The sequence below is a fragment of the Pogona vitticeps genome, chromosome 3 (assembly GCF_051106095.1).
Source record: "Pogona vitticeps strain Pit_001003342236 chromosome 3, PviZW2.1, whole genome shotgun sequence".
In the NCBI taxonomy this organism is placed as follows: domain Eukaryota; kingdom Metazoa; phylum Chordata; class Lepidosauria; order Squamata; family Agamidae; genus Pogona; species Pogona vitticeps.
Genome location: NC_135785.1, coordinates 89,558,855 through 89,574,833, shown reverse-complemented (window position 1 = coordinate 89,574,833; position 15,979 = coordinate 89,558,855). Strand labels below are relative to the sequence as shown.

General features: G+C 41.2%; 2 protein-coding genes across 4 annotated transcripts in view; one reads left to right on the top strand and one right to left on the bottom strand.

Annotated features, from left to right (window-relative positions):
* Window positions 1–15,336, bottom strand: part of PLA2G12B (phospholipase A2 group XIIB) — a 48,335-nt gene extending 32,999 nt beyond the window's left edge. For both annotated transcript variants that reach the window (XM_020783154.3, XM_020783155.3), the window contains exon 1: window positions 1,780–15,336. In XM_020783154.3, coding sequence (XP_020638813.1) covers window positions 1,780–2,017 — 238 coding nt within the window. In that variant the 5' untranslated portion in view covers window positions 2,018–15,336. The remainder of the gene's footprint in view (window positions 1–1,779) is intronic.
* The window catches only part of LOC144588434 (uncharacterized), a 71,202-nt gene that overhangs the window by 10,805 nt on the left and 44,418 nt on the right, over window positions 1–15,979 (top strand). The window lies entirely within an intron of this gene.

Here is a 15,979-nt window from a genome sequence, read left to right as displayed (position 1 = left end):
GGATTTCACCGTCAGGCCTGCCTTCTTCACCTGTTTATTGGAAAATCCTGCCTGCTTCAGAGATCTGGACAGCTGAAAAAAAATCCTGCCCACTACTGAAGCAGTAACTACACATCTGGTTTAAAAAAAAAACAGAAGGGATTTGCAGCTATTGTCCCTGTCTGTGCACAGCACAAGAGCTAATGCAGTTTAGAAATGCTGCCAAGGCACACTTCTGCAAAGTACACCAGGGCTTCTGTCACCAGCCAGCCAGGGCTGGAAGGCTTTCTAGACACTGAGAGTGACAGGGTTGGGGCCACAAAGTTCTTGCCTGCTCAACATGTGGTAAAAATGGAGCCACTGGAGCTGCCGCCCCCGGCAAGAACGATGTTGCCACCAAGCCAGTGCTGGGGGAGGCTTCCTGCCTATCTCACCACTGTCTGGAGGGCAACATTATTCTTGCTGGGGGTGGTGGGCAGCTCCACCAGGTCTGTTTCTGCCACAGGTAAACACACTGGGGTCAGTAGCAGTGGTACGCCTCCAAGCACTGGATGGCTGATGATGAGCCAGGGGCTCCTCCACATCCTGGGTTAATGCCAGGAAGTGCATTAAAACAGAATGTGGAAACAGGTGGTTCTACACCTATTTGCATATAATCTACAATAAAAAAAGCTTTGCTGTAGGTTATCTGCAAACATGTTGTTCCTGCCTCGGTATATATTTGGCTGGTCCTAATAAAGATTTTGGCAGAAGGCGTTTATAGGAATAATAAGGATTTATCCATTATTGTAGGTGAAATGGGACACTGGAGATTTTGGGTTCTGCTATGTTAGTGGCAGGGAGCAAGCTGATGTGGACTGCTTTGGAACGGTTGGGTTGACTAGAGCGAACTAATCAAGACATGGAAATCATTCCTGCCAATACTTTGAAGCAATAAGAGAGCCAGTTCAGGATAATTAATTACTTCTCCTCCTCAGTAGACAGATAGAGGAAATTATTTTTTTTTACTATATATGGACTATCACTGATGCGCTGCATCCATTACAAATAAAAATAAATAAATAAATCTTTTATTTGCCTTCTCTTAAAGGGCTGATCGAAAAACTGCGTGCAACCAAAGCCACTGCCATTATAGCTTGGGGACTGACGTCCATCAAACTAATTTTTCTAAGCTTGAGAGTAACAAAGATGGATTACAACAGTGTGATAGTTCAATAACTGATATTTAAAATGATAAGAAAAGGGAGGGGGGAGTCCTGGTAATGTTTATATGGAAATGGCAAGGCATAATTTGAATTTGCCTAGGCCTAGGGTAATGGATGTAGTGTTGGAGGACAGCTTTACAGATTCAACATGTTTATTCTTGTAACATTTTGCCATTCTATTATTAACCATCTAGGAAAAATTACTGGCGGAGTTGGAGAAGAGCTTTACAAATACTCTTGACAGCTAGAAAGACAAATAAGTGGGTTCTAGATAAAATCAAGCTAAATCAATTTGAAGCTCAGATGGTCATATCATTAAAAGATCAGATTCACTGGAAAAGACAATACTAGGAAAAGTTGAAAGTAGTAGGAAGAGAGGAAGTCCTAATATGAGATTAACTGACTTTAATTTGCAAGACCTGAGAAGGAAGTTAATGATGGGACCTTCTGGAAGTCATTAATCCATCATGTTGCCATTTGCTGGAAGTGACTTGACAGCACATAAGAGAAACAAACACACAGCCAACCAACACTATACAAAACCACCTCACACCAATCCTGATGGGAAGAAAAAAGAAGTTGCAGAAAAACTCACCATATCGACATCTGTATTGACAGACCCCATTCTTCCCTCCTAGCAGCTCGGAGACAAAATCTAAATAGCCATTAACAGCTTCAAAGCTACCCCGGATGGCCCCAATCCCCCAATCGGAGAAAGAGCTTTCCTCTGGCAGTACAGATTGTTGAGTGGTGTGGTCTTGCATTGCCTCTTCTGTGCCTTGCCCTATAGCCAGGGAGATGCCAAAGATCAGTGCAGTGAGGATGAACTTCATTCTGAAGGCAGATCAAACAAATTTGCACCCCAGGGAGAAGAAGTAAAGGCAAGGAACTGCAATGGGACAGTGAGTGGAGGGCAAGGAAAACTGAGTTGTTTGAGTGCACGGCATGTAAACACTCTTCTCTGCAGTGGACTTTAAACACTGTTCAGGTAATAGAGATTAGGTCACCACAACCAGGGAGCACAAAGTTCAGACACTTTGGTCCAAGTGTAACTTGACGGACACAGGATGTTGCCCAATATTTAAGGCTCTCTGGATTTGTCCCCCACCCCCTGCAATCACTCCATGCTCACATGGTTACACATGTAGATGCCTGGCCTGACAGGACTGCAAAGCTAAATTATCCAATCATGTAGGAAAACTGAGTGTGTAATTAACACTGGGGACTCTTGCAGCCTTATGATCCTGATTCTCTGTGGCCCACCAGATGTTGCTGGATCAGAACTCCTGCAATTCTCCCTATTGGCTATTTGAGCTAAGGCTGATGGGAACTGAAGTCCTACAACATCTGGTGTGTTATGTGTTCCATAGTTTTACTTTAAGGCAGTGGTTCCCAACCTTGGTTCCCAGATATTCTTGGATAACAACTCCTAATAATGCTGGCCAGCACAGGTAGTGGTGAAGACTTCTGGGAGTTTTAGTCCAAGAACACCTGGAGACCAAAGGTTGAATACCTTGCAATGCATCTCCTTGCAATATTCCTGAGTTTGCTTCTCCTTCTTTTTCTCCTAAGTATAACCAGCTGGGTTTCAGTTTTGCTAAATTTCTTGTTTTCCTGACTGCAGCGCTCTATCATTCTGCACACATCTTGGACTGCGACTATGTGGTCAAATAGCATGGGACTTGCTCCATTTCTGAAACAAATAAATTCAAAATATTTTTCTACCGACCACATAACACAAAGGCTGTTTCAAATTGGTCTAGTCCTTTTTGCTCCCAAAGCAGCTTTTTGTGTGGTTAGTTGTCATATATTCTTATAAAGACTGTAGGTGGTGTTTTGGTGACATAGGCAGTTGAGGTATGATGTAGAGGGCTGGGGGGGGAGCATCAATACCCTGCATTTTTTCCTCTCCCCCAATCATACCCCAATTTTTAAAAAATAAATCTTGCATATATGAGATTAATGCTAGATCACCCTATCAATTTATAGCTGGGTCATTACTATTATTTCCCATATTAATGCCCCATAAAATGATCCTTAGAGACAGGACCACAGGAAGGAAGGATTGGCAGAGTCACGATCAGAGGAAGGAAGGAAAGAAAGAAGGCTGGCTGTGGGCTGCAATGCAGATTGCATTGCATCCATTATGAAGGGTGAACTCCCAAATCAATCAATCCACAGCCCGTGTGTGAGCACTGACTGCAATTTCAAAGGTAATACAGGTTGTGAATCAAATCACAGGAAAGCTGAATCACTCTGAATTGGCTTTCCAGTGTAGTCAAACCCTGAGCTTTGAAATGCTGCATTTTATTCAGCTTGTTTATAAGCAAATTCATGTTTCAGGAACCCTCTTGGAGAAAGCTAGAGCAGAAAAATGGCTTGAGGCATTTTCCACACCACAGGTACCTGTCAGTTTTTTTCTGGAGAACACTGACATTATTTGTTTCCAAGGAGTAGCTGTGTTAGCCCCACACCACCCAAGAAGCTTATATAACATTTAAAAAGACTGTGTAATCCTAGACATTTCTAAAGCAGGACTACATTGAGTTGTGTGGGACATACTCCCAAGTAAGTAGTCTTGCCAAGTCAGAAAGTTTCTCTTCCCTGAAATTTCTGGCTCCAAGTTTGAGACCAAGGGTGGACCCAGGAGGCAGGATTTTGTGTAGTAAATCCAGAATAATGTATGTATGTAAAAGAGAGACAGAGAACGTTGATTTTCTGCACTACTTCTTAAACAAATATTGGCCAGAACCATTCTATAAGCTTGTGCTTCCATAAGTGAATTACATACAACTTGGTGACAATTTTCAAACTAATGGTCCTTAACGAGGTGCAGGTTGTATTCTTGAGCCCTCAATATGATCAAGCCCAGGTGCCGGCATACAACCAGCACCTTCTTAAGGAGCAGCAGTTTGCTTCCAAATATTGCGTGGTTTTCCTTATGCATGTGTAAGTCCCCAGCATTATTCTGGCTACTATACTGTATGTGCAACACAAAAAGAGGCTTCAGCCTTGGCCTAAAACAGTGGGTCCTGAGGCCTGGATCAGCAAACCATAGCACACTCCTCTCTCCTGAGTCAAGGTGTTTACTGGCTAAAACCAGCTTCGTTATTTTGGCACAAGAGGCAAAGAATCTCAAAAGCACTTGTCCTCAGCCCTGGCAAGAAGAACCGCAAATTAAATTTACTGCACCCCATATTTGCTGCCTGACGAGGCTGCCTTACTCTCCATAAAGGTGGGTCCAGTCCTGATCGCAAACCAAGTGGGAAATTATAGACTAGTCACAAGTGGCACCATATACACACATGTTTTTATGACAATTCAACATGTGTGTTTCAACCCAGCCTTCTGATTTGAACAATCCTTGAAGCTGCTCACTTTAAAATAAGAAAATAGATTTCAAACCTTTTAAACTGACCTAGCTAAAACGGCCTGTTAAAAGGAGAGGCTTACAAAGTTTTTCTTTGGACTATAAATTCCAAAATTCCCAGTTGGTGGACATAGTAGATGGGGATAATGTGCACTATAGTCCAAAAAAAAGTAACTCTTCTCAGCTCTAATCAAAAGTAACAATGACCACAAGGGCAGTAAAAGAAAATCCCCAGATTACCCGGTAACTAACCTTCCCTTTCAGCAGTTCTGTTAAACACCTATTTGTTTGTTTATTTGCTGCCTTTCTCCCCATGGGGGACCCAAGGTGACTTGCCACAGGTAAAATAAGAAATTTAAAACAAATTTAAAAGAAATTTTTAAAACAAATTTAAAAAGAAAAATACGAAAATACCTGTTTTATTATTATTACTATTAAATTCAAAACACTATATTTGATTTATATTATGTAACAGATAATGTTACATAGCTACATAGACAGTGCAGCCCTCCATAGCTACATAGATAATGTTACATAGGCAGTGGAAGACAGGAGGGCCTGGCATGCTGTGGTCCACTGTCTATGTAGTTGAATAGTTTAAATTGTTTTGGTAATGTTAATTAAGTTTTTTTACATACTTAAGTCTATAGTTTGTATTGTAGAGTATTTCCTTTGTGTGTGTTTGGATTTTATTTTTTATTTTAATTGATTTAAATGAACATTGAAAACCCCCACGTTATTTCTGAGCTGTGACTGGAGTTGCAAGCTGACAGCATCTGGAGGCCTGCATGTTGCCCACCTGTATTTTAACTGCATGTTGGTGCCTACCTTTGTCTCCTGATAAGGAGGGACACCTCTGCTGTGTCTCTTTCATTTCTGCAGGTCCACCAAGTCAGAGCAAAGATGATAATCTTTTAATGGACTGACCTGAGTTTCTGAGCGGTTGCAAAACAGCAATGAAAGGTTGTGGAAAACATAAAATTAGAGTAAATGCCTTCCCCTTCATATACTAAGTGAACACCCCTTCTTATCTTCCTGTTTATTAATATATTGCCATTTTAAGCCGTTATCAGATTGGTTGAACCTATATACTGTAAGATGACAAATGCCTGTTTTCCTTGCTGTCTGATTTTTTTGTTTGAGGATGGATTATCAGCAAATGCTGAGACAGAGGAAAGCGGGTTCAAGAGTCCTGTTTTGCACCCTGCTTTGCTACAAGGAGCAAATGGAGTACCTCGTTTCTCTGAGTATAGAAAAGTCCTGGGTGAGAACTGTATCTGCGCTACTTTCCAAATCTTCATTTAGAGCCACATTTCTGCTTTCTGTGGATGGACTAAAGGTTGTAAAAGAGCTGGGAAATGGTACTCTTCCCTCCTCCTCCTTTTAACCATTTCCTAACCCTAACCCACCCCCAGTCAGGGCAACCAAGGGCCATGGTAGATGGAGTATTTCTGGGTGATGTAGCCCAAACCCTGAAGCATGTCCAGTTCTGGAATGCTTTGCCTGTCCATCCTCTTAGCATTGAACTGTGATAAGAAGAGAATGGGGTCTGATCATTCTCTCTTCCCATTAATTCAGAAATGTCCTGTGGTCCATGTAAATTGTCCCCCGCCAACCTTCTCTGTTGTTTCCATTGGTTACTTTTTCCAAAGGGCAAGAGTGGAACATTGTGTTGCTTTGGCCTCAATTTACTTTTTCTAGCCACTCTCATAGACGACTGTGTGTATAGGGGCATCTGCATCCTTCCTCCTGCCTTCAAAATGTTAGGAGCATCTTAATAAGGACTGTCTGTTCACAACAACACTGTAAGGTAGGTTAGGTCAAACAACAGCGAGTGACTCAAAGTCATGCCGTGTGCTGCTTTGCCAAGTGGAGATATTAATGCTGATCCGTGCAGGCTAATAGGGTGGTTGCACCATGACCTATTCTCCACTTTGATCCGCTAACAGCATAGTGAAGTGCGATCTATTTTAATGCAACCACATGACACAAAGATAATTGTAAACCAGCCTAGCCCTTTTCAATGTTAAATCAGACATTTTTGGATCACCAGCAGGAAGTACTGCTTTTTCTGGTGTGCGCAGGGAACGTTTGGGTTCTGGCATGTATGATCCTAGATATTGCTCTAAAGGTTTGTGTGGTGTGTGTGTTTGCCTTCTCTTCTTCTATTGCCTCTGTCAGGGGCTTTTTATTTTTGCTATTTGCTGTCCAATTTAGTGCTATCCCACCAATAAATAAATAAATAAAAAGAAATCTGTTTCTCTGGCAAGGCAGATTTAAAATGCAAACAACATCCCCTGAGAACAAGTTACTGATTATCCAGCTAGGTTTCTGGCCAAGTTAACCCTTTATTTTCTGTTCTTGTGTTATCTCTGCTTTTTATTTCTGTTATAGTTTTTTTTTAATAAGCAACCTTCCTACTTCCAAAGAAATAAGAGAGAGAGAATGAGAGAGATTGTTTCTCTCTTTGATCATTTAAAAAAAATTACAGGGACATGGCTTCTTCACTGTCCCTTGCAAAATTTCCAGGCTTTATATGCACATTAAGTGATCCAGAAGTGTCTGCAGGGGTAGGGATCTGAAATCATCCTCATCCTCTGAGACCAGAAGCTTGTTTCTGATCTTGAGAAGGGATTTCCAGACAAGCCTGTGGCCTTTGAAGACACTGCCTTAGGCTATGAGATTCCAGTTCAAATACCCACCCTCCAGTTCAATTCTGGCTAACAAAATGCAACATTGTCCAGTTGTGTTTAACAAGGTTATTCAGGGTGCATTATTATTATTTTTTTAAAAATGCACTGTATCATACTGAATTGCTGCTGATTAAATACACTTGTCCTAGACACAAATGGCATATGTGGTGAAGAACTAAGGCAGAGGAGATAAGACAAGTTCTAGAACAGGTGAGGGATGTAAGTAATCGATTGAACTTGTCTTATTTCCAAATCTAGAACACAGATTTGTCAAATCCAGAATGCAGTCTGATGACTGCTATCCTCCCTGAATCCTCTCCATCTCAATGCTAATTCTGCTAATCTTGTTGATTTGGTGACATGAGACTCACACCCTTTATCTTGATTGCCAAAGCACCTAGCTGAAAAACATTTTGAATTACACAATCAAAACATATAATGAGAAAATGAGAAGTATGGTGTAGTGTATGCTTTGCTCTCACTCTCTCTTTTTGTGTTTTGTGGGTGAGTGTTTTGCCTGTTTCCCCGAAAATCAGCAGTTCCATCTCCTATGAAATGGGTATTTTGTTGTGCTTTGTGGGGGCAAATTTGGGATTTGATAAGAGTCTCATATCAGTCTGATATCGATATGTCAGTCTCCACCTCAACTTTGAGTTCCGATTCCTAGGCAAATTATTGTTCTTATAGTGTCACAATGATTTACCTCCGGGCAGTAGGTGTTTTATGACTCATGACACCTATCACAGCAGCCATTTTGTGAGATGCCCAACAATGTTCACTCTAATGTTTGCTTCCAAATGATGCTGATCTAAAAATTTGGCCCCTCCTGAAAGGCCTAATACTTTTCTGTTGTGACTGCATTGAATCTGGTTAAGGTGGGACATGGGTCAGCAACATAATAGGTCCTTGCCTCCTTCTCCAGTCTCTGTGGTTGCAAAATCAGAGTAGAAGATTTCAAGGAAATATGCCACTTTGTACTGTTGCCTTCACCTCAAAAGGATCATCCCTTAGTATCATATCACAATGTCAAGGATAATTCTATGATCAGTTGATCAAGAAAAGGGAAACTACTCTTCTCCTGAGTATTTAGGAGAAGTAATGTTAGGTTTCTTTCTCTATCTCTCCCCTTTCCAAGTCATGTGTCCAGAGTCCTGTTTCACCGAAATATTAAGCTGCTGGTTACGATTCTATTGAGTGCCCCTCAAGAGAATAGCTGAAACAGTTTTTTTAAAATTAAGACGTAATAGAGCTACATTTCAGAAATAAAGTGGGGAGTGGGGAATTATGGTTTGTGCTTTTAATAAGTTATGTTTTATTCACTTTTCACATTTTAAAATCACTATTTAAAGCATCAAACATTTTCAGAACCAATTTGAGCAGGAATATACACATTTTACGCCATTTTCTTGTGAATCCTAAGGTGCTCTTCTCCTCCCCCCTTCAAAACACCCACAAAAATAATGGTCGTGTAATGACCAGTGGAACAACTAGTGGAAGTAGTCCATGAGGAAACAATAACAGTAACAAGTTACTTAGGAGGATTATTAATGAAATAGTAAGCTACTCTGAAAATCTAACCTTCCATTTTCTTTTTCCCATGTTGGCATGGTGCTTGCCTTTTCCTCCAGTGATCAGTCATGTTCGCTCTTGGACCAAACCAAATGCTGATGATGATCTAATCAATATTTCTATGGTGTTCCAAAGTTATATATTCATCCATCTCCTCTCATTCTGTAATAAATTCAGCATTTTGGTCTACATCCTGTTGCTAATTTCCTCTTAGTCTATCAAGGGGTGTGTGAAATATATTCTCACCCTGCCCCCAGCCGAGGCCTCACTTTGGCCTCTCTTTCTTTGCTTCAAAAAAGGCCTTTTCTGGAGTAAAACAGGTCAGGGAAAAGGGGCTTGAACATTGTTTTGTTGTTGGATGTCATCAAATTGGTTCTGGTTTCCAGTGACACTCACATGGCTTTCAAGGACCAGTTTACCATTAACATACACACTCCTGTGAGTTTCTGTGGACAAGGGAGGGGGTATGAATCCAGATCTCCTGAGTCCATGTATGTCATTATCCACTGTTCCACACTGGCTCCCAAAAATTATACTGTATAGACATAGTATCCTGCATTCTTCCTCCCCACAAGCTTTTGGGGAAATAAGTTACAGTTTTGATGGACCAAATATTTTTCCCCAGATGTTGCCTCCAAGGGCAAAAATGGACTCAGAGGCTGCCCACCTCACCGTAAGTAATATAGTGTAACTTTCTTGTGGTGCAGCATGACTCTAGGTTGAATATCCTAAAATGTATATGTTGGTCACATATGCATATAGATGCATGTAGATGTGACTAAAGACACACAATAACATAGTTCCCAAAGCACTTCTCCACCGCAGCAGAGAGAAATAAAGCATATTATGGGGCATTTGCCTACCCCTTATCCCTTATCCCTTATCCCACAATAATAGATGACAGAAGGAAGAGCTCTAGTCAAGTGGAGCAGCTCTGGCTTTATGTGTAAGAAAACCCAAGGTTACATTCAATATACTCCCCCCCCAACTCAGGCATACCTGAGTGAGTCATCAGGTGTGCTGCACAGACAGATGTGATGGGTCTCATGGTGGTCTTGCTGATGTTAGGTTCCTTGGGAGGAGACACAAGGACCTGCACTATCAGGCATCTACTCAGGGATTGACAAAATGTAGCCCCCACACTCATTTTTGTAGCCATGGATATTCCCACCTTTTTTTAAAAAAAAATCTGCTCAAGAAATCATTTTTTCCCTGCTGGAAGTCTCAAAAAAAGAAAAAAGTGGTGCCTTCACAAAGAAATAAAACATGGCCAAGAGTCTCCACTCAGCACACAGAAACAAAACCAGAGATGGAATTTCAGCAGCATTCAGATTGATTTTTCATATCTGTGGGACTGGTAGGGCCCATGGTACCTCTTGGGAAGGGGGAACTGACATGCGGACCTTCCGAAGTTGCCCACCACAGACATAGCTTGTTGAGCCGGTCCACTGCCCCTGAACTGTATTTAAGCAAGGCTGCCCTTGACCCTCAGCATAATTATAGCAAAGAGTTAGTAGTGGTGATCTTCCTTTTGGTCTGGTACAGTAATTTCAGAATTTGTTTCGTATTTCTGCTCCAACCCTTTATTATGTTGCTCTCATGTTGAATTATTGCTATGCTTATTGCATTTGCTTTGGTTTGAATGTATCCATGTGTTACAAAAGGCTTTCAACATCCACCCCCAAAATGTGACATATATTGAGAAATGATGTTTACTGTGAGCTACTTTTGCTACAGTTTGCTGTGGAAAAGCAGTGTATGAATGAATGGCCAAATTGTACAAGATCTCAGCTGCTCAACAGGAAGATGACAAAATATTATTCCTAGAGAGAGATAGTCCTTCAAAGCTGTCACGTTGGTGTTTGTAACTTGCAAATGAACCCTGCTGTTTACTTTCCAGTCCACACATAAAATCAAGCTCATTTATTTTATTAGATTTCTACCCCGCCCATCTAGACCAAAGGTCTTCTCATTTACAACTTATGGAGCTTTAGAAAGCTCACAGTAGGATAAATAAATGTAATTTCCATATCAAGAAACCTTAAGGATTGTACCGTGGGGAAAGGACAGACTGAGTGGGGGTGGCAGATGACATCCCAGCTAATAAAATAAATCACAGCCTTTGGGCCCAAAGCGTCCCAGTCACTGGGCAGTGTAGGAATCTCTCTCTCTCTGTGTAATAAAGTTATCACCTAACCTTGCCTGTAGAATGCATCTGCCTGCAAATATACTGGATCTTCCTCTTAGGTTGAGAAGTTAAAAACACTGGGATGTTTATGGATATACTCTCAGACAGGCAAAGATCCAGATATACTGCCTACTCTAAAACCAATATGACTGAGAAACTGCCTTTCTAGGAACGCAAAGATTTGTTAACAAAACTTCACAGCTCCACCTTGCTGAAAAATAGCCGTTTGAAAAACAGGTCTGCAAAACCTAGCACACCAGCTCCCCCTGTTGACTTTCTGTTTGTATTTGCATGGAGAATCTCTTTCAAATGTCCTTGAATTTGCCAGATTCTGATGCAAAGAAAACACTTCAGGTGTGCAGCACAAGAAGTCTCTTGGTTGCTGAATACGCAATAGGAAAGCAGAGGATCCGAAGCAGCTCTTACCCCATCCAGGTAACATATTTGCCAAATCAGTTGGCTTCCTATTACACCCCTGGATTAATTTTTTTTCCACCAGTGACAATCCAGTGCAAGACTCTGGTGGCCCACTCTTCAGGTGGTGGTCCCATCAGGGTGGAGAGATCATCATGCAAACACATCACATGCACCTCGGAGATTTTAAAATGAAAATGTCATAGTAATTTGCCATCTATGTACCCTTAAAAATCTTTTAAAAAATACAAAACATCACTTCAAAATGTGCCAAAACTATAACAAAAGCAGACATGTCTTTTCTGTCGTTTTAAGGTAAGCTATGCCAGGGGGGACTTCCTTCATTGAATGAAGGTAGGTTTGACCTTAGGAGAATCAATGTCTTGTGGAAGCACCAAAGGACAAAGGTGGCAACTTCAGAGTGGCTGATGAACCTGGAAAACATACTCCAGGAACAGGAGCGTTGTGAGCTTGTTTGTCTTTCTATCTAAAGACATGTTTCCTGATGTGGCGTCCACCCTCATGCCCCTTTGCTTGACCTTCAAGCCCCAGAGCACACGGAGGCAAACACTCTCTTCTTTTACACTTGCTGCCACCAGGTGATCTCTAAATCACCATTACTTCAGAAAGAATCAGGTCCACACTTCAAATTCTTTTAAATAAAACTTTGGTTTATTGATTACAGAGATTCATAAATATCTTCAGTAACTAATCACATCTAAATTTCCCAAACTACACAATGTCTGGCTTTTCTCTCCTGCCTGACTCTTACATTTCTCTAACTGACTCTCTCTGTCTTAATCTGCTCTTGACTCTCTGACTCCGCCTCTTATAGCATCTCTCTCGGCTCCACTTCACAGCAAGATGAATATTCATAAATGATTACATAATACAACAAGAACCATAGATCTAATAAATGGAGAATGCTACACCTGGCATTTTGATTTTGCTGGGTAAAGGTAAAGGTAAAGGTTCCCCTTGACAAGTTTTTGTCCAGTCATGTTCGACTCTAGGGGGTGGTGCTCATCCCCGTTTCCAAGCCATAGAGCCAGCGTTTGTCTGAAGACAATCTTCCGTGGTCACATGGCCAGTGCAACTTAGACACGGAACGCTGTTACCTTCCCACCAAGGTGGTCCCTATTTATCTACTCTCATTTTGCATGCTTTTGAACCGCTAGGTTGGCGGGAGCTGGGACAAGCAATGGGAGCTCACTCCGTCGCGTGGATTCGATCTTACGACTGCTTGGTCTTCTGACCTTGCAGCACAGGCTTCTGTGGTTTAGCCCACAGCGCCACCCTCCCCCTGCTAAATGTTGGTGGCTGGTGATCAGTGGAAGCAGGACACCTCAGCCAAGGGAGTGCAAGGCTAAGAAAATCTCTGCTTCTAGTGCATTTTTGGAGACAGAGCAAGGGAGTTGAAGAGAACCCTACCACTATAAAAAACAAACAAAGAGAAAAATCAAGGATGTGACTCTGCTGTTATCATCAGATGTGCTCAATATTTCTATTAACAAAAAATGAGAAAGTAACCCCTTGGCCAATTTCACCTTTAAAAACACTTTCTCACATACACTCACTACAGGAAAAGGATTTAGGAAAGGAATGCTTTAATATTTCAGCCTTTCGATATTTAAGACATTCCAGTAATCAGGGGAACAGGCTTATGTACTAAGAACTGCTTCACAAATATTTTGACTGATTTGTTCTTATTTTTCCACTGAAAAGACTGGAGTATTAAATAAACAATAGTCCAATATCCCCAGTCAGTTTTGTACCTTAATCAGCAAGAGGCTGTGGGAAATAGATAAGGCCAAGATTACTTAAATGCTTCTCTCCTTGCCTGTTTCTTCTTCAGTTGCTGTTGCTGCAGCCTCCTGAGGGAGACAACATAAGCCTGCTGGCAGATTTTTAAGCACAGATAACACAGAGTAATCCAGGTCATAAGTATCTTCTGAGGCCTCAGGATACCTTACATAAATGGATATCAGTGTTGCTTGGTTCTGGAAACACCAGGCAACAACTTGGTTCTCTGAATGAAATACAGTAGGAAGAAAAAGGTCTCACTCAGAATGAAAGATTTTTCCCACTGGTGGCAAAGGCGACTCTTTTATTACCAAAACAAAAAAAACCTAATGCAGTAAGGCAGTTTCTCAAATTATCATTATTATAAGCCCCAAAAAACATTTTTCATTCACACATCACACAGAACAGTATTCTTCTAAGAGTTAATTTGGATTCTAAAACAGACGTGTCTTACATCTCCTTCACACCAGGTGCAGAACCTTTAGGATACAGGGTTTAGAATGCTATAATGAAAAATTAGTTTAGTACTGTACTATGTTTTAAAACCAATTTTCTAACAGAAGGAGTGAGCTAATGCTCTCTAAAACTGAGGTTCTTTTTTTCCTGGAGGGGAGGCATTAAAGTGAAAGTTGACATGAAAAGGGAAGTGTAGTGCATTCGGTTTCACTTAAAGGTGGACATGATTCACTTGGTACTAGGAGGAGCAGAACCATGACCATCCAGGTACCTAATTCCTATGATCTCGTGGCTATACTGCAGTGAAAACTCTGCTCATGGCCTGGTTCGATCCCAGCAGATTCAAGTAATTGGCTCAAGGCTGACCTTCCCTTACCAACCTTCTGAGGTTGGTAACAAGAGTACGAAGGTTGCTGGGGGAGGGGGCAATGTCTAACCTGCATAATTGAACCATAATTAAATTAAAACTGCCCAGAGAGTACTTTAAGTGCAATGGGGCAGTATTTAAGCAACACATTTTTTTACGGTCTTATACTCCCTCCAAGGAATCGAAAGTATTTTCCCAACCAAATGATGGATGAGTCTACTGTAAAAGCAATCTTCATTAAGCAGTTCTTCCTCTAAAATATTTTTGGGAAGCACTTTGTTGGCATTTGTTGACATGCAAGGCATAAAACTGCACTTCCACCTAAAAATTACATATAAAATAATATGCTCCATAAAATATCTTAATATATATTATTTTTCCTTATGGTTATACAGTACCTCCACTGGGTGGTGTAATCTCCTGCCTTGAACAGGTCATTCTTTGGCAAAACTTAAAACACAACCTTTAAAATTCAACCCAACACCAAAATTTTCTAGTTCTTAACTATTGTAACTCTCAGGCCTTCTCTGTCATTCATAGTTAAGTTGTGCAGGAAATCAAATTACACCCATTGTTGCTTGAGTTGGTTTTTGTTCAGGAAGGGTTTTCTGATGGGAACAGAGTTTTCTATACCTAGAAAATTCTGGAAAGAGTTCCTGTAAGTGTGAACTGACTTGTCAGCATGTAATCATTTCTACTGTGCAAATAAAGCTTAACATAATCCAGCTAATAGTAGATCACCAATAGACTACCCAAATTCCTAAATCTAGTTTTTTGTTTTTGCTATTTGGAGGTGTGAGAAGGAACAAGCAACAGCTCTCAAGGAAGAGGGTGAGCCGTCCCCTCAATCATCCGCTACCGAGCGCTATGAGACTGTTTATACCTTACTGCCATCCATGGTCCATCTAGGATTGCAGAAGAAAAAGAGCAGGAGACAAGAGACAGCAAAAACGTGTGGGAAAACAATGGACAAGTCAAATCTCCCAATAGCAGAGGGCCTACTTATTAAAGGAGGTAGAGGAGGGAATAAAAGTAGAGGCGGATAGAGAAAAGGAAGTAGAACGGGAGAAAGAGCAGAAAAAGAGAAGAGGAGGAGGACATTCTGATAGGATGGGGATGGCTGGGGATGGAGGATCCCTAGACTGGGGGAAAAGTTAAGTTTAAAATTCCCCTCGAAGAGGTAGAGAGGCATTTACCTCTTCAATAGTGCCCGGAGAACAGAACAGAGACTGAAATAGACAGGGAGAGGATAGATCCCCTAAAGAGAGAGACGGGAGGCATTGCCGTACATTTGGGAGGAGCTGGGGCTATAAAACGAACAGTGTACAGGTATCTGTATCCCAAAAAGGGAGATCTCTGGAATTAGGAGAGCCGCCCCACAGAGGACATTGTTCATGATGCTTCTTTGTTGGTTAATAAAACATTTTTTGCACAAAAAATGAATTTTCACAATTTGGGGGTGTTAAAACCGAGGAAGTGTGGGAGGCGAGACATGAACCCACTTACAGGAGGTTTTATTTTTAAAGGTAGAAGGTATCAGAGTTGCGGCTTCGGGACGGTAACTCCCTGAATTCCCCAGCAACCAACATGGGTTTGTGGGACTTTGGGACCAATGAAGTAACTTTTTTTAACCTCTGGGAAGTACAAGATCTTTTTAAAGACAGCGAAGAAAGTTATACTGGGATTATGTAGATGTTTATATTCTTAGTGGGGAATTTTAGTGGGTGGGGAGTGTTTGGGGATTTTTTATGTGTGTGCATGTGGTTTGGTCTCTGGGTGCCTGTGTGAATTTCATTGTTTGGATATACCTTGTATATACTTACAATGACAACACATTGATTTGAAATGTATTCCAAGTGCTATTTACCTACTGTAGCAAGCAAAAAGCAAGTTTAGGAACATGATATTTGGACACCCACTTATTCTGAGCAAATA